Here is a 23,334-nt window from a genome sequence, read left to right on the forward strand (position 1 = left end):
TTAAACTGAGCATGGTGACACACACCTGTAATCCCAGAGGCTCAGGAGGATGAAACAGGAGGATCACAAGTTCTAGGCTACTTAGCAAGGCCCTAAGCAACTGAATGAGACCCTTTCTCAGAGTAAAAAATAAGAAGGGCTGGGATTTGGCTCAGTGGTAAAGTGCACCATCTGGGTTCAATCCCGTGTGTGTGTGTGTGTGTGTGTGTGTGTGTGTTTTAATATATATATCTTCAAGGCTGGGGTAAACATGAGGGCGGGCTCAGTGGTAGGGCACTGCTAAGTATGTTTAAGGCCCTGGGTTCAATCCCTAAGTACCAATAAAAAAATAAATAAATAATAGAAAGAAAGGGATGGAGGGAGGAAGGGAAAGAAAGAAAAAAATCTTCATGTAAGAGCTCTATCCCAGACCAATTTTATCAGAATATCCGGAAATGTGCTCCAGGTATCACTATATTCCAAAAGTTCCCCAAGTAATTGGAATGTATAGCTATAACTAAGAAGAACCCTAGTGTGAGGAAAAAACATAAGGGGCAAGGTAAAAGGTGGGTGTTCAAGAAATCGGAAAATAGGCCTAAAATGCTATAATTGGCCCTATCCTTCTTTTCCATTTTGTTCCTATTAATTTGTCATGGGGATTCATCTTTGTCAGAGTGGGCTGAATGGATCAACTGTGGACAGATTCTTCTGTCCTCTGCCTAATGCTATAATGAGTAGCAAAAGGTCAGAGAAGCATGGAGAGAACAGACAGCAACAACAAATGCGGCCAAAGCCAGGATCAATCTAGGCCCAGAGGATACAGAAAAGTGTGGGGAAAGCAGAGGACTATTTGAGATCACTTGGCAAGTTGTGATTCAATTTCTCCCCTTCCCGGGGTATCAGCATTCAGCTTCTTCTCTTATGCCTTCCCATCAAAAGAGCCAAAAAAGTATGTTAAGTATTATATGGAGGCTACTGCTTCAGAAACTCCTGGGAAATTCCTCACACCCCTCCTCCTTCTGTTTCCTATGAAACTGAGCAGAAGTTGAATCTCCTCTCTCTAAATAGTAACCTGGCTCAAGAGTACTGAAGAGCCTGCAAGAAACTTGAAGCACTGTGAGTCTCCTCGTGGGATGGTCCCTAGACATTCTGTAGCTCATTGTCTTTCCCCCTCTGGTCCTTCATTTCTCTGTGTACAAAACCCAGAGAGACAAACCAAGCAGCCAAACCACACTTCCCATGAGTTGCTTTCGGGGGGCACCTGTGCTAACCAAGCCTCTCCACCTACTCCACCCCTGACTGCACCTGTCATCCACCAAATATCACTATTCACCAAATACCACCACTGGGGATGTCTGAAAACACAGGTACCTCTGGGGAAGGTAATCTGACTTCATGCAAGGCTGGATGTATAGGATAAAGGTGAAAACATTTCCTGAGAGCAAGATCTGCTTATTTGGGAATGGAGGGTAGGGGTGGGAAGGGTAGCGGAAAGGAACACAAAGGGAAATATGTTGGCACTCAGTGGTTGAAGGAGGGAGAGAAGGATGTGCCACGGAATGAGGGGGAGGGTACGGAAAGACGGCTGGAGCGTGAGGACAGACTTCCCCAATTCTACATGCTTGCCAAGGCCCAGCCCTAGATCCCAGAGGGATCAAGGCCCAGGTCCCCCATCTAAAAGCCACCTCCTTTCACTTTCTCACTCCTCCTCCATCCCTGTGCACAGAACCACCAGCTGCCTGGTTTGGCCAACCCTGCCGCCTCTTAAGTCTGAAAAGCTCAGGGAGAAGGAACCAGCCCACAGCAGCGAACCACATATATACCAAGAGCGAGAGGTAACTATAAACTCCGGCGCCCGGCCAGGGGAGGAGGGCAAGGGGGGGGGGGGGGATGAGGTTTTTCCACTTCCATTCGCAACTGTCAAGCGGGTGATTAATGACCAACAGGTTTGGAATCGCCTTTATTGCCAGATCAGTATTGTTGCCCGTGACAGCTAATGAGGTTGGACAGGCTTCTCCACACTGAGCTTTATGGGGCCGGCTCCCTCCCCTGCAGAGCTCATGAGCCCTGCCAGCTTTTGTGCGCAGGAATGTTCAAGTCCCACCACCCCCCTCATTCCTCCAACGCCACCTCCCCCCAACTCCCTGAACCACCGTCTCACCCAGAACCTTGCCCATCCACAAAGCAAGCTGGGTAGTAAGTCTCTAGAGCCACAGCCCACTCAGAGATACCCATCTTGACACCTATCCCCCAAACGCCCTCTTCCCACCCTGCTGGAGTTTGAGCAGTAGGACTAGAAAGAAAAGGAACAAAAGCAAACATTACAGCCCTTGGGGTTAAGACAAGGGAGGAAGCTCCCAAGCAGTCTGGCCAACAACCTTAACAAGCCATTCCATGGTCAGCTGTAAAATTCAAGACATATTTTACACACTCACCACTTGGATCTGCAAATGCGTTAAGGCGGTGAGGGGGGAGGACTGAAGGAATTTAGGGTGGAGGTTCAATAACAGTTAATAAAGATTTTTGAGGCTGGGGATAGAGCTTAGTAGTGGCGTGTGTGCTTAGCATGCATGAGGCCCTGGGTTCAAGCCACAGCACCACAAAAAAAAAAAAAAAAAAAAGGAGAAAGAAGAATGATCTTTTTAACCAACCCTAAACCTAGATACACAAATACACAAAGCCAAGTTTCAGTGCAGAAATCAAACTGGTCCTAGGTCTAAGGGTAAGGAAATACAGCCTTTGTTTTCTGCTCTCTTACAAATAATATTTACCTTTGTTCTAGTTCACATCTTGATACGGTTAAGCATATGTTTGCCTGTGGTTTAATATTTGAAGGAGTTGGAGCAATGTAATAAGCAAACAGCTTAAAAGGCCCAGAAAGACCCCCTCAGCCTAAAAATCTATTACTTTTCAATGTGATATAAATGTATTTTGCTTCTGCTCAGAGCAATTTCCTAGTTTACTCTTATTAAACCAGGAGACGGCTTAGCAGAGTTCTTGATTTATGAAACACATACTAGATTCATTAAAACCTTAAAAGATTTAATACATTTTATCAGGACATTAAATCTGTGCAGGCTTTTTAAATCAAATACCTGCCATATTTCATCCCCCACACCCTGCACACTTACTTAAGAACACTAAAATGTGAACCGACAAACATTATGGGTGTTTCAGGCCTGATTTCTAAGTGCATTAAAGTCCTCCCCTCTAGGATTTATAGCTGGGCCACTCCCCATGTTTGATCTTCCGAGGAACAAGTGATTCCACTCTTTGGAATTCAGTTCAGTAGGATAAGCTGAGATCTATGTTTCATGCATACATACAAATATTCCACCTCTCCCATCCCATAGACAGTGGTTTCTATTCTCATGGTTTCTAGAGGAGCCCCCACCCACTGCCCATCTTCCATTTTCTTCCATAACTCCTCCTGGCCTCCAGACTTTAGTTTAGATCTGAAGCATTCCCCAAAGATCCGCATGTTGAAGGCTTGGTTGCCAGCCAGTAGTGCTACTGTGGGTGGGGTGGAACCTATGGGTGGGTTCTAGGAGGTAGGGTCTAGTAGAAGGAAGTTGGGTTACTGGGGTCATGCTCTTAAAGGGGATATTGGGACCCTGGCCCTTTTCTCTCCCCTCTCCCCTCCATATCTCTCCCCCTACTCTCTCTTTCTCTCTTGGTTGCCATGAGGTGAGCAGCCTCCTCTGTCATATGCTCCCACTATGATATACTGTCCTGCCACAGGCCCAAAGCAACAGAGTCATGTGACCATGGACTGACATCTCTGAAACCAGGAGTCAAAATAAGCCTGTCTTTCTTTAAGTTGTTTATGTCAGCAATGGAAAGCTGACTAACACACTCTTTTTCCATGTAAGATCCTTGCTTAGCATCTGGACAGTTATCTTAAGTGACAGCTGCCATTTTAAGAAAAATTCTGCTTTCCCGCCCAAGGGTGTTTCTGAGAAAGGTTCACCATTCCCTCATACCAACCCCACCCTTAATGACTCACATTAGGACCTGCCTGGCTCTAATCCCTGAGCCTGCCCCATAAGAGTCCCAAACCCCAAGCCTGTTTCCCCTCTCTCCATCTATGGAGGGATGGCCGTTATTTGTCAGCTCTAACAAATAAACTCTCATGTGTATCCCTGCCTGGTCTCCGTCTTTCATTTCTTGCTCACCCGTCTCTGGGTTCCTCACTTTCCTTTCACTCCACATGTCCACATGCATACCTTCTCCTTCTGTTGTGGTTTAGATGTGGTGTCCCTCAAAAGCTCACGTGTGAGATAGTACAAGAAGGTTCGGAGGAGAAATGATTGGGTTATAGCCTTAACCTGTGAATTAATCCCTGATGTGATTAACTGAGTGGTAACTAGAGGCTGGTGGGGTATGGCTGGAGGAAGTGGTTAATTGGGGGCTTGGCTTTGGGGTATATATTTGTATCTGGCGCATGGCCTCTCTCTGCTTCCTGATCACAAAGTGAGCTGCTTCTCTTTGCCACACTCTTCTGCCATGATGTTCTGCCTCATCTTGAGCCCTGAGGAATGGAGCTAGCCTTCTATGGACTAAGACCTCTGAAACTGTGAGTTCTCAAATAAACTTTTCCTCCTCTACAATTGATCCGGTTGGGTCCTTTAGTCACACCAGCAAAAAAACTGACTCAAACACCCTCCATTCTTAACTCCTCTGGTGCTCTCAGCTCATGCAGAACCACATGGGCACAGCATCCGACTGACTTTGGGAGGCCTGGAAAGCTTGCCTTCTTGTTCTTAATACCCCTTCAAGTCTATCTACACAACCATAGTTCTCAGCTGGGGGCACTTTTGTCACAGCCACATACACTGAGGACATCTAATGATGGAGACATATTTGATTGGCACAACTGGACAGGAAGGGGCTTGCTACTAGCATACAGAAATACAGGCCAAAGATATTACTAAGCCTCCTACAATGCACAGGCCAGCCCCTGTAACCACCACTGCGAAAGAAAGGAAGGGACAGATGGAGATTGGGAGGGAGAAGAGAGGAAATGAAGGAAAGGAAAGGAAAGGAGGCCAGGTGTGGTTTCACACACCTGTAATTGCAGTTACTCAAGAGGCTGAGGCAGAAGGATTTCAAGTTCAAGGCCAGCCTCAGAAACTTGGCAATATCCTGTCTCCAAATAAAATAAAAACGGGCTGAGGATATAAATCAAGGGTAAGCACCCTTGGGTTCAATCACCAGTTGAGGGTGAGGGGTCATGTGATATCTATTATTGTATTCAATCAGCACTCATCAATTGCCTATTTTGTGCTAGGATTTATGTTATGCTCTAGGGGTAGGGGATAGGAAGAATACAAAGATAAATAAGACAAAGCCCTTGCCCTCAAGGAGGTTGCAATCTTGTGAGAAGTTCCTGACCTGTAGCAGGAATATTTCAGTATATTTTATAATGGTGCTAGGAAGAAGAAAGCAGAGGATGCTGTGGAAACACAGAAGAAAATTTTGTAAGGGATCTAGTAAGACAAGTAAGCAATGGTATAACAAAACACAATATACAGTAAAATATCAAAGATAGAGGCATACATAGACAATCACAATGTGAAAGATCTTATATGACAAGCTAAGAGATTTGAATTTTTATTTTTTTCTGTAAGGATCCTATTATTTCATTTTTTAAGTGGAAAAAGTATGCAGCCAAAAAGTTACATGGTGGTGGAGGTGTAGCTCACTGGTCATGTGCCTACCTAACAAGTACAAGGCCCTGGATTCCATCCCAGCACCACACACACACACACACACACACACACACACACCAAAAAAATTGAGAACACAAAACACAAAAGAAAAGCTAGAAAAAGAATAGTAGATCAAGCATAGAGTTCTAAGAATAGTGTTTAGCTTATGATGGGGATTAAAAGGTACATTTAGACTAATTTAAGCATTAGTGGGTCAATCAATCATCACCAGGTACATCAGAGAAAGGGATTGGCAGACTGCAAACAAGGGTGGTGCTCACCTGTAATCCAAGCTACTTGGGAGGCTGAAACAGAAGGATCTCAAGTTAGAGGTCAACCTGGGCAACTAGGTGAGCCCCTGGCTCATAATTCTTTTAAAAAGCTGAGGGTGTAGCTCAAATGTTTGATCTCACATAAAGAGAGATCAAAGATAGAGCACTTGCCTAGCATAATGTGAGGCCCTGAGTTCAATCCTCAGTGCTGGGGGGAAAAAAAAACAATAATAAAGCTAGGGAATTGAAGGTGTGGAAGTAAATGCTATTTCTCCCTCTGGATATGACCCAAATTCTCCCCTGAATATACTTCTACTTTTCTACATAAACCTTTATGTCACTGGGAGAAAAAAACCACAACTATAGCATACTTTTTCAAGAAATTTTGTTCAAGCTGGGCGTGGTGGCACACACCTGTAATCCCTGCAGCTCGGGAGAATGAGGCAGGAGGATCATGAGTTCCAAGCCAGCCTCAGCAACTTATCAAGGTGCTAAGCAACTTAGCAAGACCCTATCTCAAAAAGGGCTGGGGATGTGGCTCAGTGGTTAAGCAACCCTGGTTCAATCCCTGGTGCCACAGTCCGGCTGGCTGGGCATAGCAGGAGTGGGAGCCGTTTATTGTAGGACAGGAGGGGTATATATACATTCCACACAGCTTATCTTAATTAACATAAACTAGATACAGCAGTCAACCAATAAGGAATCTCCACACTTAATGGCTCGCTGGCGTTACTTCACAAACCACTCCCTCTGCAAAATGCCAGGTGCCATCTTGACTTGTTTACAGACTCTAACACCTGGTACCAAAAAAGAAAGAAATTTTGCTCAAAAGGAAGAAGATAAATCAGGTGAGCAATGGAGCTTCCCCGTGGAGGGAGTCAATGGAGAGAGAATAAGAGAAAGAGATAGGGACCGGAAAAGACCAGCACAAGACTGAAGGCTAAACTAAAGAACTCATAGGAAGAGTAGCTAACTGAAGGTTCTATGTCCCTGAGGAGAGAGAAAGAACAAATACAATCCAGATCTAAGCCAGGCATGGTAGCAGGTGCATGGAATCCAGGTGAGAAAAGACTGTCCTAGAATGGATGTAGGTAATCTTATATTCTGAGAATCACCTACCAAGGGCTGTGATTTAAATGTGTTCCCTCAGTTGATGTGTTGGAAACTTAATCCTCAAAGTCATATGCTAATGATATTTGGAGGTGGGCCCTTTGAAATGTAATTAGGATTACATGAGGTCATGGTGGGAGTAGGAAGCTCCTATGAGGGCATTAGTGGCTTTATAAAAAGAAAAGAGACCTGAGTTAGCACTCTTGCTCTGTCTCACCATGTAATGCTCTCTGCCATGTTATGATGCAGCATGAAGGCCCTCCACCAGATGCTGGTGGCATGTTCTTTCAGAACTGTAAGATAGATAAACCTCTGTTTTTTATTAGTGAGCCAAGCTATAATATTCAGTTATAGCAACAGAAACAGACTAACACACAAGTATATAATGTATATCTTTGTCTATGGCAAAAGAGGAGTCTATCAATGACACAGAGAGTTGTATAGATAAACATCAGCAGATAAAATTCCACATAATCTTTTTTTTCTATTAATTCTAATATTGTTGGAAATTTAGAGATGGAGAGTTAGAGATGTCAAAGGAAAAGTCACCCCAGGCAAAACAGGCCAAGCCAAACTACAAAATGCCAGACCACCTACAGAATCTCAGAGTAAAAGAATACTCCTTCTCATCACCCTCCAAATGCACTCAGGACCTTCACCAAGTCCCCTTTCTGGACACTTCCTCTCCTTGGCCCTCTGCTTGTCTGTGAATAAAATAAATGGGTTGGATTAACATCACAAGCATCCTATTCATCCTAGAATGTATAAACAAATGGTTTTATGGCTTTACCAAGAAATACTACACAGGAATAAAAAGTAACAAACTACGTACAGATTGAACAACATGGATCTCAAAATAATTTTTCTGGATAAAAGAAAGACAGAAACTCCCCTCCTCAAGAGAAGAGTTCATATTGTATGATTCCATTTATATATAATTTTACAAAATGCAAAGCAATCTAGAGTGATGAAAGCAGGTTATTTTGGGGGGAAGAAATATGGAGGTTTGTCGCAGAGAGGGGTGGGAGGGAAAGATTATCAAGAGGCATGCGGAAATGAAGGACATGGTATATGTGTTCATCATCTTGATTGTGGTGATAATTTCACAGATGTATTTGTGCCAAAACATAAATCACATGCTTTATAGGCAGCTTATTACATGTCAATTATACATCAATGAAGCTGTGAAAGCATATAATCACAAAGGGACCTTTAGGTGTCTTCCAACTCAATTTTTTTCATGATGACTCTTTGATCTCTTTACCCAACTGCCTTGGAGAAATGTCATTAGTTCTAAGCAAATTTCCGTTTGTTCTTGGATCATTTTTGTCAATTGAAAAAAAAAGAGCAGAAAATTCTAAGTATACCTCTTAATAATTAAGGACATAGTTCTGCAGTGCTGGGGATTGAACCTAGGGCTTCATGCAATGTAAGTGCTCTATACTGAGTTGCACTCCCAGCATATAGTTTGTCACTCTTTTCCCACACTCACTCAAATCTTGATTCTGAGATCAAACATTCGGAAAGATGACCTGTGTTCTCTGTTTTAGATACTAAAGTTAAAAAAAAAAATCTAACAAAAACTTTTGCCAGAAACTTTAATTCTTATGATATAAAAGAACTGAAGCCAAGGAGTTGAAGAGTTACCTCATTCCTTTGGCATTAACTGGTTTCTAATTTTTTTAAATGCTTTCCATTGCTAAAGAAGGGGGTCACTTCTCTCTTAGAAGTGGCACTCTCACTAATAAAAGGACCAAACAGCAATCCAGAGATAGGGGGATGTGGATTGCTAGACATTATGGTTTGGATATGTATGTGATTTCCCCCAAAAGCTCATATGTGAGGCAATGCAAGAACATTCAGAGGATAAAATGATTGGTTATGAGAGCCTTAACCTAATCAGTGCATTAATCCACTGATGAATTAACTAGGTGGTAACTGAAAGCTGGTAGGTGTGGCTGGAAGAGGTGGATCACTGGGAGCATGTCTTTGGGGTTTATAATTTCTTTCCTTCCCAGTGCCATGTCTTGAGCTACTTTCCTTGGCCATGCCCTTATGCTCTGACATTCTGCTTCACTTTGGGCCCAGAGCTTTGGAGTCAACCATCTAAGGACCGAAACCTTTGAAACCGTTGAGTGCCAAATTAACTTTTCCTCCTCTAAAATTGTTCTGTCAGGTCTTTTGGTCACAGTCACAAAAAAAAAAAAAAAATTGACCCAAACACTGGGTGAGAGTTTGGTGGGGTTGTTTTGGTACTGGGGATTGAACCCAGATGTGCTTTACCACTGAGCTACATCCCTAGCCCTTTTCTTGTTTCAAGACAGAGTCTTGCTAAGTTGCTGAGGCTGACCTTGAACTTGCAATCCTCCTGCCTGATCTACCAAGTTGCTTGAACTATAGGCATGCACCACCATGTCCAGCTGGGTGGGAGCATTTTTCATGCTGTTTGTTACAGTTTGGGTCTGGAATGTTCCCAAAGATCCATGTGTTGAAGGCTGGGCCCATAATACTTATAGGAGGTAGTGGAACCTTTAGTAGGTGGGGCCTAGTGGTCATTGGGTGCATACCCTTGGAGGGATACTGGGACCCTGGCCCCTTCCTGTCTCTCTTTTTGCTTCCTGGTTGACACGAGGTGCATAGGCCTCCTCCACCATGTACTCCCACCATGACATTCTGTGCTTAAAGGCCCAAAACAACAGGGCCAAGTGACCATGGACTTAAACCTCTGAAACTGTGAGCAAAAATAAACCTTTCCTCCTTCAAGTTCATGTGTTAGTCAGTTTTCATCATTCTGACCAAAAAAACTGACTAGAACAAATTAGAGGGTTAGAGGAGGAAATTTTTATTTTGGCTCATGGTTTCAGAGGTCTCAGTCTGTTATTGGCCAACTCCATTGCTCTGGGCCTGGGGTGAGATAGAACATGGTGGCAGAAGGGTATATGACAGAGGAAAGCTGCTCATGGCAGCTCATGGCAGCCTGGAAGCAGGAGATGGGAGAGGGAGGGCTTAGGGAGAAGATAAACCCTGGAAGGGTATAATCCCAGTGACCTACACTCTCCCACAAGGTCTCACCTCCCAGGAGTCCTTTCAGCTATCAATGAATTGATCCACTTGGATTAATCCACTCATTAGGTCAGAGCCCCCATGATCCAATCATTGCCTAAAAGCCTCACCTCTGAACCTTGCTGCATTGGGGACCATCCTTTGACCTGAGACTTTGGAGGATATTTTAGATCCAAATCCTAATAATTGATTATCTCAGGTATTTTTTTTTTACAGTAATACAGAGGTGACCAACATGCTGCTTCAATCTGAAGCTGTACAATGACTAGGCCCAACTTAAAGTTTTGCAAATTTTGACCATTGATACCTAAGAGGCTACATGTGAAATAAATGTGGTGTGTGTACTTGTGTCTGCGAATGTATTATGTGTGTATGTTTTAAGGTGAATCATTTTCCACTTCGTTTATTATAAAAAAAATAGACTTGGGGTCATTTGTATTCTACTTTTGCAATTTACAGGCCTTAGACAATCCCTTAATTTCTCTAAGTTTTGACTTCTTCCTCCAAAATGGAGTTGAACTCAAAGGGCTGACCTGAAGCTTATGCACAATGAGAAAGTATATAAGGCCTGATAACATGGAAAGCACTCAATAATGCTTCATGAAAACTGTTTAGTAAATACCTATTGAGATATCATTTCTGAATCTGTTATCTCTTCATTTGATTATTGTGCAATACCATATAAGCTTAGGATTTCCTCACCCTCTGTCTCATTAATAATCTGAACCCACAAATATGCAGAAATACATGAAGGAAATTTACTATTTAAAACAGCAACATTAAGCGAACACTTAATCCGTTACATCTTGTATGTGTTTTTATTGATTTTCTATTTTTTCCTTACAACAGTCCTGCAAGACTCATATTATTATTACCTCCATCTTAACCACCACTCTATCCTACAAGGGTTTTTGTTTTGCCATAATGGATGAATCTCAGGAGTTCACACATGCTAGGCAAGCACTCTACCACTGATCTACACCCCCATCCCACAGTAAGTTTTTATTTGTTTGTTTCGTACTGAGGATTAAACACAGGTCACCCTACCACAGTTACCTCCCCGGTTGTTTTTATTTTTTATTTTAAGACATGGTCTTGCTAAATTGCTGAGGGTCTCCCAAAATTGCTGAGGCTGGCCTTGAACTTGCAAATCTGGTGCCTCAGTCTCCCCAAGCCACTAAGATTACAATGTGCACCACCATGCCAACTTTCACAGCAAGTTTCTTAAAACCATTTTTTAAAAAACTCTTTTGTTAATCAAATCATCACAGACTTATCTACTTGGTAACTTTTTGGATACTGTGTCATAAATATTACAAGTCTCTTAGAAGGGTTTTCAGAACTGTTAGAACACTATCCACTGGATCCATCTGCTGCCTTTAGGCAAGGCCATAACTAAATAGCTCAGACCTTGCAAAAGTCCTCCTGAGAACAAAATCCCACAACTTCCACTCACAATTCACTTCAAAGTTTAATAGTCAAGAAATTTTTAAATTAAGTAATTTAAACACTTGATGCTGCAGACAACTCCATTCCCTAGGTTGATAAGCCTCCACATTTCTATTTTTATTACTCATTCACTCAACTAGCAAATAAACTTTTATTAAGCCTATCTAAAAGTTGAGAAAGAGAAGGCTCTCAAGTTCTGATACAATCCATGAAGAGGTTGGTGACCTGTGTATGTGTGTGCTGCAGGAGGAGAGTGCACTGTGACAGAGTGGGGACAGGAGAGGCCCTCAAGTATAGAGGTGTGGGTGGGGCTCCCAACCAGCACCAAGTGGCCCATTTATGGGCTTAAACGTGTAATGCTGGTAAACTCACCAGAGTAAACTCAGGGAGGGAAAATGGGCATTAAATTCCAAGCAGCCATGCCTAGAAAACATACACTTTCCTTTTCCTGAGCCCAGAATTCATCTGACACTGCCAGCTTGCCATCTTCCCTATGTAAAAGTTTAGCATTTACCAGTGAACTTCAAAGTTTTTTCACCTACAAACAAAATGACTTCAGTGACTCACAGAAATACCCCATCGTGGGTGCAGCTCAGTAGTAAAGCAAGTTCTTAGAATGTGGAAGGCCCTGGGTTCAATTCTGAGCGCGCACACACACACTCACACACTCACATACTCACTCTCTCTCTCTCTAATAAAAATGCCCCAAAGTGATGCTGCTGAACAGTGTAGGTTGAGGACAACGAGAGGTCCTTAGCGCAGGAGCCGCAGTCTAGCTTCTGGTCCTGGTTCCACTATGCCTTCAATCTGTACCTCCTACGCACCTAAGCCCCGGGGTTGTAAAGGAAAAACACCTGCCCTCCGTAAAAACAGTGACTATCCAGGGAGAGGAGGACACGCACAAGCCCTGCAGGAAGCTCAAGTTGATAAAGGAAACGAGAAGGAAGCTTCTACTGACTGTTGTTATCCCCACACCTCACTGAACTTCTCAGATTCCGTTCCTTAAAATTGGGAATAATAAGTCCTTAGTTACTCTATGTTGCTGTGGGGACCTCAAAGGACAAATCTCCCAGAAAATTGTAAATGGAAATTCAAAGTAGGGATTGCTGACTATCGACGTCACTGTGCTAATCCGCACATTTCCAAGATTGTTTCCTTCAGCTGTGCTACAGGAAAAGCGTCGAGCAGAGGACTAGACTAGAACGTTGAGACTCGTTAGCACCTTCTCCGGAAGAACGGGAAAGAAGCAGGTTTAACATAACGTGGAGGGGAATCCGGAGCCATCTCCAAAGTCAAAACTTGGGAAAGTGATACCCGCGGCCACGCGCGTCCTGCCATTCACTCCCTAAGCGCTGGACACCACCTATCTCTCCACTCCATCCCCGCCCCGAAATCCTACACCGGTTTAAAGCCTCGCGGACCGAATCGCGAGCGCTCCCTGGCGGCAGTCCACGGACACTGACTGCTAGGATCGCGAGGGGCGGAGCGGACGAACGAAGTCGAGGTAAGGGGGTGTGGTCTTCTCGCGGGAACTGATGGCGTCACCAGAGCGACGGGCCCGGAAGGAAGCAGCGTGCTGAGGGGTGTGGCGGTTTCTGCGGTTGCTCTGGGGTTCGGACGAGTACGGAGCGCCTGGAGGGACAGCCTGGTACGCGGCCCCCGCCCTGAAGTGCGCGCGCCCGGTCTCGTTGCGGCTTCTGGCCCGAGCTCAGCCTCGGTCCTCCGGAGCTCCGGCCTTAGCCGCCTTTCTCCCTCAGCCTGCCCCCTCGGGAGCGAGAAAGAAAACCCTTTCTGTCTCTTCCCTGCCCACGAGCTCCTGGAGGGACCGAGCCGAGGCTTTTGGAGCCATTGGGACGCGCGACCCTCTCTCAGAGGAGAGCGGGGAAGGGGCGCGAGGTGGGGTGGAGGTGATTTCGGGGGTGGAAAGGGCATTTGCAAAAAGGACGCAATTACAGATCGGTAGCTAGAGGCGGCCACGGTAAAATAAGTGCCTCAGACATCTGCGTCCCAGTTATTTTAGACCCGGGAGGCAGAATCCATGCCTTGCGCTGATGGGCCCTGGCACTCCGACTGAACTTTGCTGTCAGTCATCTAGGTTCAAGGTTCAGGAAAAGAGTTTCTGAATGCCAGCTCTTTCACATCCAGGTGCCTGAACGCAGTTAGACCCAGGAACCCTCAGTCTCCCAGCCTGGGCCGTCCCGGTTTCTCCGAACGACAGGCTTAAGTGCAAAGGATATGGGCAAGAGAGTGGCTTCAGTTCACAGTCCCATCCCGTTTAGGTCCAAATGAATAACTGGGAAGGTGAATGAAAGGCCAGAGGATCCACTTTGGAACTTCGCTGCTTGCTGCTTCTGTCTCTAGCATCTGAAATGAGTAAATGATGGTTTCCTCTGAAATCGCAGGCAATTAGAACTGGGAGGCCCTGACCAGAATTACATAGCCACAACTGCCTGTCATTTGACATCCCCTGTAATTTGGGCCAGCATACTGCAGCTGGCTCCCTTCCCTTTACTAGTGTGAGGCTCCAGTAACGGCACATTCATGTTCACAGGAAGTTAAGGCTGTGTTCAGAACCCTGCCCAATTGGCACTGGTTCTTACTTGGACAAGGACTGAAGCCATTGCCTCTTCACTGTGATGGGGAACATAATTCCACTGTTAGGGAATGGGAATGTTGACTGAGAGCAAGGATGAAATGAGTTGTATATGTAGCCTTATGTTCCTACTACAGTAGGCTGCATATGAGTCACTTTCAGGGAGTCTCACTTGGTGAGGCACTCACTAGCATGGCATTTCTCCTGCATGTCTGGCCATACACATTTTCCCACATCTTTTCCCTAGGATAAAGGTTCACTGATGGCTCAGTTGGGAGCAGTTGTGGCGGTGGCTTCCAGTTTCTTTTGTGCTTCTCTCTTCTCAGCTGTGCACAAGATAGAAGAGGGACACATTGGGGTATATTACAGGTAAGGCAGAGACAGGTAGAAACTTTCAACCTCCTGTTAAATGGCTCCCTTTTTTAGTTACTATAGCAGATTTTGCTAAGTTTATATATTATCGCATACAGCAGTGTTTTTAGATTGAGCTTTTTGTATCAGTGACCAAGACAAACCAGGTGTGTGAATATGCAAGTGTGTTTGTATGCATATTTAGAACTTCCCTTAGTATTGGTGATGGATAAATGTGTATATAGACTCAGAGACAAAAGCAGCACTCTTTCCTGATCATCCCTGAACTATTATCGTCTCAAACATACTTCTGGGAGGCTTGGCTCAACACTATCAGGTTACCTCTAGAAAAGCCATCTGAGTCCCAGTTCTTGATGGCAACTTGAGAAGATAGCCTACTTTGATAATTTGGGAGTTTCTTTTAGAATGAACATTGTGGGGAAAACAAAAGGTTCTGCAAGTTGATCTGTATCAGTCAAGGCAAACCTTAAGACAATGGTTCCTACAATTATATCATTGTTTATGTTATTCTTTTTTTAATTAAATTTGACTTCACAGTGTAAAGCAAAGAAACACTTGTAAATCTTGGTTTGGTTTCCTTTTAGTATCCTCCATGGCCAAAGCTTTTGCTTTAAGTCTTTATGAACCTCTTCTTAAATGTGCCCTATGATGCTTGTTTCTGGATTGCCAATAGCAACTTCTAAAACTCTGATTGAGTCTAGGGATGTAGCTAAGTGGTAAAAGCATGCTTAGCATGCACAAGGCTCTAGATTCAATCCACAGTGCCCCCCCCAAAAAAAATTTAAAATTCTGATTGAATTCTCCCCTACTTTCTAAGGTCATTTTTAGTTTTTTCTCCCCACCATCAATTTATTTGTTCCCCAAACAGGTTATCATTACAAACAACCTGATTAGGAAGGTAACTCAATATTGTCAGATAAATATATTTAAATGACTTATAGTATATACATAAAATTATTCTCTTAGTTGGCCATGTCACTGAACTCTCAAAAACAATGCAATTAATTTATGGTGTATCACTTCATTTAAGTTCCCTAAAGAATTGCCACAAGCTCAACAGATGATGATTAAGTGAAAAAGACTTCCTCTCTTATCTTGAATATAGCCAGGGATTCTGCTGTCCCTTTTTTGCAGGGAAGCGGGGGTCGGTATTGGGGATCTAATACAGGGTCACTTTTCCACTGAGCTACATCCCCAGCTCTTTTTTATTTTTATTTTGAGACAGAGTCTCACAAAAAAATTTTTTTTGGTTGCTGAGCCTATCCTCAAACTTGGAATCCTGTCTCAGCCTCCGAAGTTGCTGGGATTAAAGGCGTGCACCATTGCACCCAGTTTACTGTCTTCATTTCACTTCACCCATGTGCCTGTTTTTCTTAGTGCAAAAGCTTACTTTCAGGCTTCCTAGTGTTGAAGCAAGAAGAAGAAAAGGATCTCTGGATGTGGCTGTGGCATGTGTCACTCTATATTAAATGTTTATAGGATTGAAGAGAAAGTTAGCCCACGTGGTCTTAATGTAATACTGAACCTTCCTCTCTCTCCCTTCTCTGCAGAGGCGGTGCCCTGCTGACTTCCACCAGTGGCCCTGGTTTCCATCTCATGCTCCCTTTCATCACATCATATAAGTCTGTGCAGGTACACTTGGCTTGTGTGGTATGGTTGAATGACTACAAATTTGGATTGTTGATAATAACATGATTTGAAATTATTGAGCCATTGGATAAATAAAATGCCTTTTCAGAGACTGATTTAAGTATCACAAACACACATGGGTATGCAAACACAGTGAGGCTCTTGGAGCTTTACTTGATTATTGAAATAGCTGAACGGAATCATCATTGCCTTGCCTTGGACCATTAGCCCCATATGGAAATTATTTCTTCACTTCAAGACAAAACCAGAGAAGATTCTTCTGAAAATATAGAAGAAAAGTCTAGTGTATATGTATGTATGCCTGTGTTTTTTAGAGCACAGACTACCATGATAGATAGAAATAAAGCATGGTAATTTTGCTGGTTCTTATTAAACTTCAGAAATGTGAAATAACTTTTTTAGGCAGAAGAGGGAAGCTGGATTAGTAAGGGGTAATAACATCTGAGGTAGGAGTAAAATGAGCTGTAGAATGCCCGGCACACCAGTAATTCCCAGCTATTAGGGAATTTGAGCAAGAAGATCACAAGTTCAAGACCAGCCCCAGCAACTTAGCCAGACCCTGTCTCAAAAGAAAAAAATAGGACTAGGGACATACTCAGTGGTAAAGCACCCCTAGGTTCAATCCCCAATACTAATAGAAAAAAAACAACAACCAAAAAGGTTATAAGTGACAGATCTCAACATGGCTAAGATAGACTAGACATCTCTGAGATATGTCCATGTAAGAAAAAATCAGATTTCAAGAATAACTTCTCAACTGAACCAGCAAAATGTCCTAGAATACCTCATAGTCATTTTTCTTTTATGGTTTTAAAAATGTATTCAAGTATTACCTCATTTGAGTTTGGTAGTAATCCTGAGGACAGGCTAAGCAGGTACTGAAGTCTAAGACAGGTTAAATAGGAATTTGCTGTTTCAAAACACACAGTTTAAGACTCCTAATCCAGGGTCTTTCACCTAAACCATTATTTCTCTGCCTGTTCAGATGTGGTTCCCTTACAGTGAAGGTAGGTTAGGTACCTTTATCTGGTTTAGATGCACATACTGTAAAGGGGGATTAGGTGTGTTATTCATGTTTAACAAAGGCAAAGTTTAACCCAAACAAGTAGTTAAGGACAAGGGTATTTGGGATTCCAAATAGTAAATTTCACTGTTTGTCACTGTCCATCTTAAAGTATTTGATGTTCCTCTGTTTCTAGACCACACTCCAGACAGACGAGGTGAAGAATGTTCCCTGTGGAACCAGGTAAAATACCCAGAATAAAGCTAAACCCCAATAAGTAAGGGAAAGGACTTTCTGAGTGGCTGAAGTAAGAGACAGTGACACTGTGTTGTGATGGTTTTATCATATTCCTGCCCCTCTATTCTAACTTGACCAAGTAATGGAGTGTAGTAGAAAGGATCCAAGAGGGTTTGGGAGGGGCTAGAATACCATGTTGAGAAATTGTTCTTAATAATGAATGTTTGAGGGGTTAAGGAAGGGCTGAACGAATATGATGGCAAAGCCAAAGTGAGAAACACCGTAAAATTCCACAGTGAACTTGTGTGTTCTGAAAACTTCTTTACCTTCCTTAGTCTACTCCCTGCAGTCCATTGCTTTCATCAAAAGGCATTGCTGATTCAAAAGATATGAACTGCTCTTTTCTTACTGATATCCCAAAAGTATCACTAGTTCTTGTGGAGGTATTTTTGGGAGGTGTAATTTCTCAGATCAGGTTGTTGATATGAGCTCTGATGTCCCACAAATATTCTGCTCCTTTTCTGCCAGTCACACATCTTATACTATCTGGAGATTGCACAATATTCCAGAACTTATTAGTGACTTCTTTGTCCCTTCTTCCTCCAATAGTGGTGGTGTGATGATCTACTTTGACAGAATTGAAGTGGTGAACTTCCTGGTACCAAATGCAGGTATTCTTCCAGTGTACCCTCTCCACTCGCTTAATTCCCCCATATCTGCCTGTCTCTTGGTGTGTCAGGAAGGGACAGTTGCTGTGTCTTAGAAAGTTTGAGGAGTTTGGAATCTTACATTTTCTTATACTGAACTCTCTCCTCCCTCACCCAGTGTATGATATAGTGAAGAATTATACTGCCGACTATGACAAGGCCCTCATCTTCAACAAGATCCATCACGAGCTGAACCAGTTCTGCAGTGTACATACACTTCAAGAAGTCTACATTGAGCTGTTTGGTAAGAAAGTCCCCCTTCCCCGTTCATACCAGGCTTTAGCAATCCTACATCACCCCACTACCTGCTTCCTAGCTCCCACGAGATAAGATAGATAGTATTTAGGAACTCGTTCCTAAGGAGTTCCTGGAAAATATTAATGTCAATGAAAGAAGGTCCTTGAAAAAAAAATAATAGTAGAATAGAGTATTCACTTTTGACTGGATTCAGAGAACTGGAACGGAAAAGTGTTTTCTCTTCCCCTAAAATATCATTCTGTAATGAAGATACCATCATTTCTAGAAGAACCTTAGAGGTTATCCTCCCAACATTCTCATTTTAAGATAAGTGTACTGAGGCCCAAAGCAAGAAAGTTATGAGCTAATTGCTAGTTGGTAGCAGAGCTGAAACTAGAACCTTTCTCTGCTGGCTATTAATTCAGTGTTCTCTATGTACCACACCACACCAAGTGAAGGGCCCCAGGGATGGGTGATGAAAATGCTATGGTTCTATAATTCTAAAAGTGAGACAAGAATTTAACTTTTTACAGTTCTTAGAACCTTTATGTTTTGCTACCCCCCCCCCCCGCCAATGCCACTCTGTCCCTAAAGAGATGAACAGGAAAATGGTTTAAAGAAAAAGGATCCACACACTTAAGTTGACACCTTTGTCCTTTTTACCTGATCAAAGGAAACCCAACCTGACTTTAGCAACAAAGGAAGGAGACATTTCAGTAATTGTTACAGCTCCTTTATGGTATTCTGTTTAAACTTGCTTCTAGAATTTTCTAGTAGCCAATGATAGAAGTAAATGAATTTTTCTTGATACTAACACTGGATGATGATTTTTCCCTGGAGTCCATATAAAAAGGCCCCTATGTGGGTTTTTGGGGTTTTTGTTTTTCTTTTGTCTTGTTTTGTGTTACCAAAGATGGAATCAGAAACCTTGTGCATGCTAGGCAAGTACTCTGCCACTGAACTACACCTCAAACCTAAAAATATTTTTTATTAATGGACAGAAGGAGGAATCATTTATATTGCCTGTGACCATTTGCTTAGACAAATAACCTTTTGCTTTGTCTAAGATTTAGGAAATCATCAGAATCACTTTATTTTTATGCAGTGGAAAACTGAATGTAAATTCATTTTATGGGGTTTGTATTCTTTCGTTGTTTTTGGAATTGTACCTTCAAGGAAAAACTGGAAAATTTGCTATTGATTTTTTTTTACCTCAAACTAATAGAATTTTATGAAATATTTATTTTCTCTCTAGCCATTGTTTGAGAATAGTGCCTTTGATGAATATTTTGAAGCATTTGAAACAACAAAAGAGAAAGAAATCCTAATGTCCCTGAAGAGAAAATTAAAATACTAAATTGTCTTGTATTTAAATACTTTTTACTGTGTTATAGATAAACTTGGTAGCTCAGTGAAGTGTGGCTTTTATACAGAGGAACCAGGAAAATGTATTTGCTTTGATACTTTTTTCTTTCTGAATTTCAGTCTTGCTGGCAAGCACTGTTTTTTTACTTAGAATCTGTGTATATTCATAAAGGAGAAATTCATATCTCTAATGTTCCTTGAACTACTCAGAACTCTCTCAGCCTCATCTTTAAACATGACTCTGCATTATTTTTATCACTTTTTACTATGCTACATCTTCTTTGACCATTTTATAATAATAGTTTCTAATACTTGTTCAGAACTTTACCTGAAGAACCGCTTGTGTTTACTTCGTAATATGATTTTTTTTTAAGAGAGAGAGAATTTTTTTTAATATTTATTTTTCAGTTTTCGGTGGACACAACATCTTTATTTTATTTTTATGTGGTACTGAGGATCAAACCCAGCATGGCGCGCATGCCAGGCGAGCGCGTTACCGCTTGAGCCACATCCCCAGCCCAGTAATATGATTTAATTAGAATTTATCAATATCAGTATAACATATAAGCAACTTACCATCAGTATTACTGAAATGCTTTGCAAAATATTTCTTCTAGATTTCCCCAGTAAGTTACTAGCCCAGGGCAACAGTTTTCTACCTTGACTCAGATATAATTTGGTCTGATAAATTACCATAGTACTTGCCTAGCATGCACAAGGCCCTGGATTCAATCCCCTACACTGCCAAAAAAAATAAATAAATAAGGGGTGCAGGACACCCTTATGTTTCTGGGCTTTGCAGTATGATATTATTAGGAAGACCTTTTGCCTATGTTCTTGAGCTGCTATTTTCATTTGTACTTTACCTCCATCCCACCCTCCCTAGTCTAGAAAGTATAACATTTCCTTTTTGTGTGTGTTTATTGATTCCAGACCAGATTGATGAAAATCTCAAACTGGCTTTGCAACAGGACCTGACTTCAATGGCCCCTGGGCTTGTCATCCAAGTAAGCATTGCCACAGTGGGAGAATACGGTCATCTCTTCCAAGGGATGTCCTTTTTATGCAGGAATATGTAGGCTCTGCAGGAGTTTATATATCTTTCCACCCTCACTTTCCCATTGTTCGCTATTTGTATCTTTCTCCAGGCTGTGCGGGTGACAAAGCCCAATATACCTGAGGCCATTCGCAGGAACTACGAGTTGATGTGAGTATGCCCTAGGCCTAACTGACCACCACACTCTACCACCTCCCACCTTTCCCATCTCAGAGTTAACCAAAACTGTGCCAGGCTTTTTGGTTATTCCCTTTCTTGAGCATTTATGATAGCCTACTCCACTGTTAGATTACACAGGCATGTCACTGCCCTCACAGGGACTCCTTAACTGAGAGAATGAGCTGTGTGGAGCAGGATGCTTTTAAAAGGCCTGGGGCCTTCTTCATGTTCAGTGGCTCATGCTAAATGTGGAGATAGGAGGGAAAGATGAGTAAGTAGATAGCAGGTCCATTTGACTAAAAGTACATTATGTTTTTGTTTTGTTTTGAGATGGGATTAGGCTAGGCTTAAACTCCTAGGCTTAAGCAGTCATTCTGCCTCTTCTGTGTAGCTGAAGCTATAGGCATGTACCTTCATGCCCAGCTGTTACATTATGTTTAATTTCCTATAAATGAGTTAGCTTGGAAGAGAAAGAGCCACTATCTGCAACAGATCAGCCTTTACCTGGGCCATTGAACATTCTTCCAGGAGAGAGCAAGAAATTAGAGTGTGCTTCTCCTCACTGAAAGAGTTTGGCTTCTCCAGGGGACAGTGAAGTTCTGCAGCGGCTTTTCTATTATAGCCTCACAGCTGCATATTTTTCCCCCTCAGGGAAAGTGAGAAGACAAAGCTTCTTATTGCAGCCCAGAAACAGAAGGTGGTGGAGAAGGAGGCTGAGACAGAGCGGAAGAAGGCCCTCATTGGTCTGAATGTGGTTCTGTGATCTCCCTTTCAGGGTGGAAGGGCTGGAAATGATGGGAAGATGCAGGGAAGGCCCAGGCATGAATAGACTACATAGTCTTCCAAAACATTTCCACCATGCCAGAGTGGCATTCATGCCCCAGAAGCAAAGTTGAAACTGTTAGATCATGGCCAGGGTAATGAGTTTTGAGTTTCTACCCATTTCATAAATGGAAGGAGCCCTTTCTATTAGTCATAAGTCATAATAATAATAATGGCTGACACTTAATGGGAACTTACTATGAGTCATGTTCTTCTCTAAGCACTTCATATGTGAAGGAACTAAGTCCTCACAACTGTCATGTGAAGTAGCTACCATAATTGGTCTTATTACCTGAACTGAAGCAGAGAGAAGTTGAATAACAGAGTCCTGTGGCAAGTAGAGGTGGGACTGGGGTTCAAGTTCAGAGATTCTTGCTCTAGACTGTGCTCCTGATCACTACACTGCATTATCAACAACCAACCCAACTACTTCCTAAAGTGTCCTTAAAATATTATTTGGGAAGAAGTATACCTGTAACTTGGGAGAGAAGTCAGGACTTGTTCCTCACCTTCTTCAGAGAAATGATTCTTCTCCCTGGGGCCAGTTACTATTGGTTACTATCTTGCACTGATGATGTGCTGCTACACTCACTCCTCATTCGATCTCTGCCCATATGTGCCTGTCACAGGTGCCCTATGGGGAAAGCAGCTCTCCATATGAGCATATCCATTGTCATGCACAGGGCACTCAGATCAGGTAGAAAGTGAAATTAGTCAAACTTGAAGTGTCAGAGCTGTAAGTCTTTTCTCAACTTCATTTATAGAAGCAGAAAAAGTAGCTCAGGTTGCAGAAATCACCTATGGGCAGAAGGTGATGGAGAAGGAAACTGAAAAGAGGATCTCAGAAATTGAAGGTAAGCAGAAGTAACATTGATGCCTGAGTTTGACTCAGCCTCTATTTTTTGGCAAGTGGGTGAGAGAGTTGTTTCCTTTGCTTTTTAGTCTCTGTTTCTAGGATGTCATAATCTCTCTGAAACGTGTGTTTTACTCTGTGCTTAGACTCAAGTTTGGATATTTCAGCCAGGATAACATTCAGCATTCTACTTTAGAGCATTCATTCATTCAGCAAATTCTGGTTGAGTGCCTTTGTGTGCCAGGCATTTTATGAAATATAAGGAAAAGGGAAGTCATTGTCCCTGCTGTTTTGGAGCTCACAGTTTAGCAGGGGCCTCTGAGCATTGGGAGTAAACTTAGAAGCTGGGCCAGAATAGCAGCTGGTCCCCCTTGCCTCAGCCACCCACTCCTTTAAAATCAGTCCATGCCATTATTTTGATCTTTAAGTCTGCTCTCAAGGTCTAAGCAGATACTAAGTTGGCTTTGAAGAAAACATGTTTTTTTAAAGCCTGGCATGGTGGCACATGCCTGTAATCCCAACTACTCAGGAGGCTGAGGCAGGAGCATCACCAGTTCAAGGGCAGCAACTTAGACCCTGTTTCAAAATAAAAATAAAGAGGGCTGTGAATGCAGCTCAGTAATAATAAAGTGCCCCTAGATTTAATCTCCAATACCACACACCACAAAAAAAAAAAAAAAAAAAAAAGAAAAAAA

General features: G+C 42.6%; 1 protein-coding gene across 3 annotated transcripts in view; it reads left to right on the top strand.

Moving 5' to 3' along the window:
- The first annotated feature begins 12,802 nt into the window (after positions 1–12,802).
- Positions 12,803–23,334, top strand: part of Erlin2 (ER lipid raft associated 2) — a 17,488-nt gene continuing 6,956 nt past the window's right edge. The window contains exons 1-10 of one of the 3 annotated variants that reach the window (XM_048792809.1): positions 12,803–13,088; positions 14,425–14,546; positions 16,100–16,181; positions 17,399–17,445; positions 18,049–18,110; positions 18,265–18,390; positions 20,682–20,755; positions 20,897–20,955; positions 21,616–21,707; positions 22,551–22,640. In XM_048792809.1, coding sequence (XP_048648766.1) covers positions 14,440–14,546; positions 16,100–16,181; positions 17,399–17,445; positions 18,049–18,110; positions 18,265–18,390; positions 20,682–20,755; positions 20,897–20,955; positions 21,616–21,707; positions 22,551–22,640 — 739 coding nt within the window. In that variant the 5' untranslated portion in view covers positions 12,803–13,088; positions 14,425–14,439. The other 2 variants (XM_015501259.2, XM_015501260.2) reach the window with 2 other exon arrangements.

The sequence above is a fragment of the Marmota marmota genome, unplaced genomic scaffold, assembly GCF_001458135.2.
Source record: "Marmota marmota marmota unplaced genomic scaffold, marMar, whole genome shotgun sequence".
NCBI lineage: Eukaryota > Metazoa > Chordata > Mammalia > Rodentia > Sciuridae > Marmota > Marmota marmota.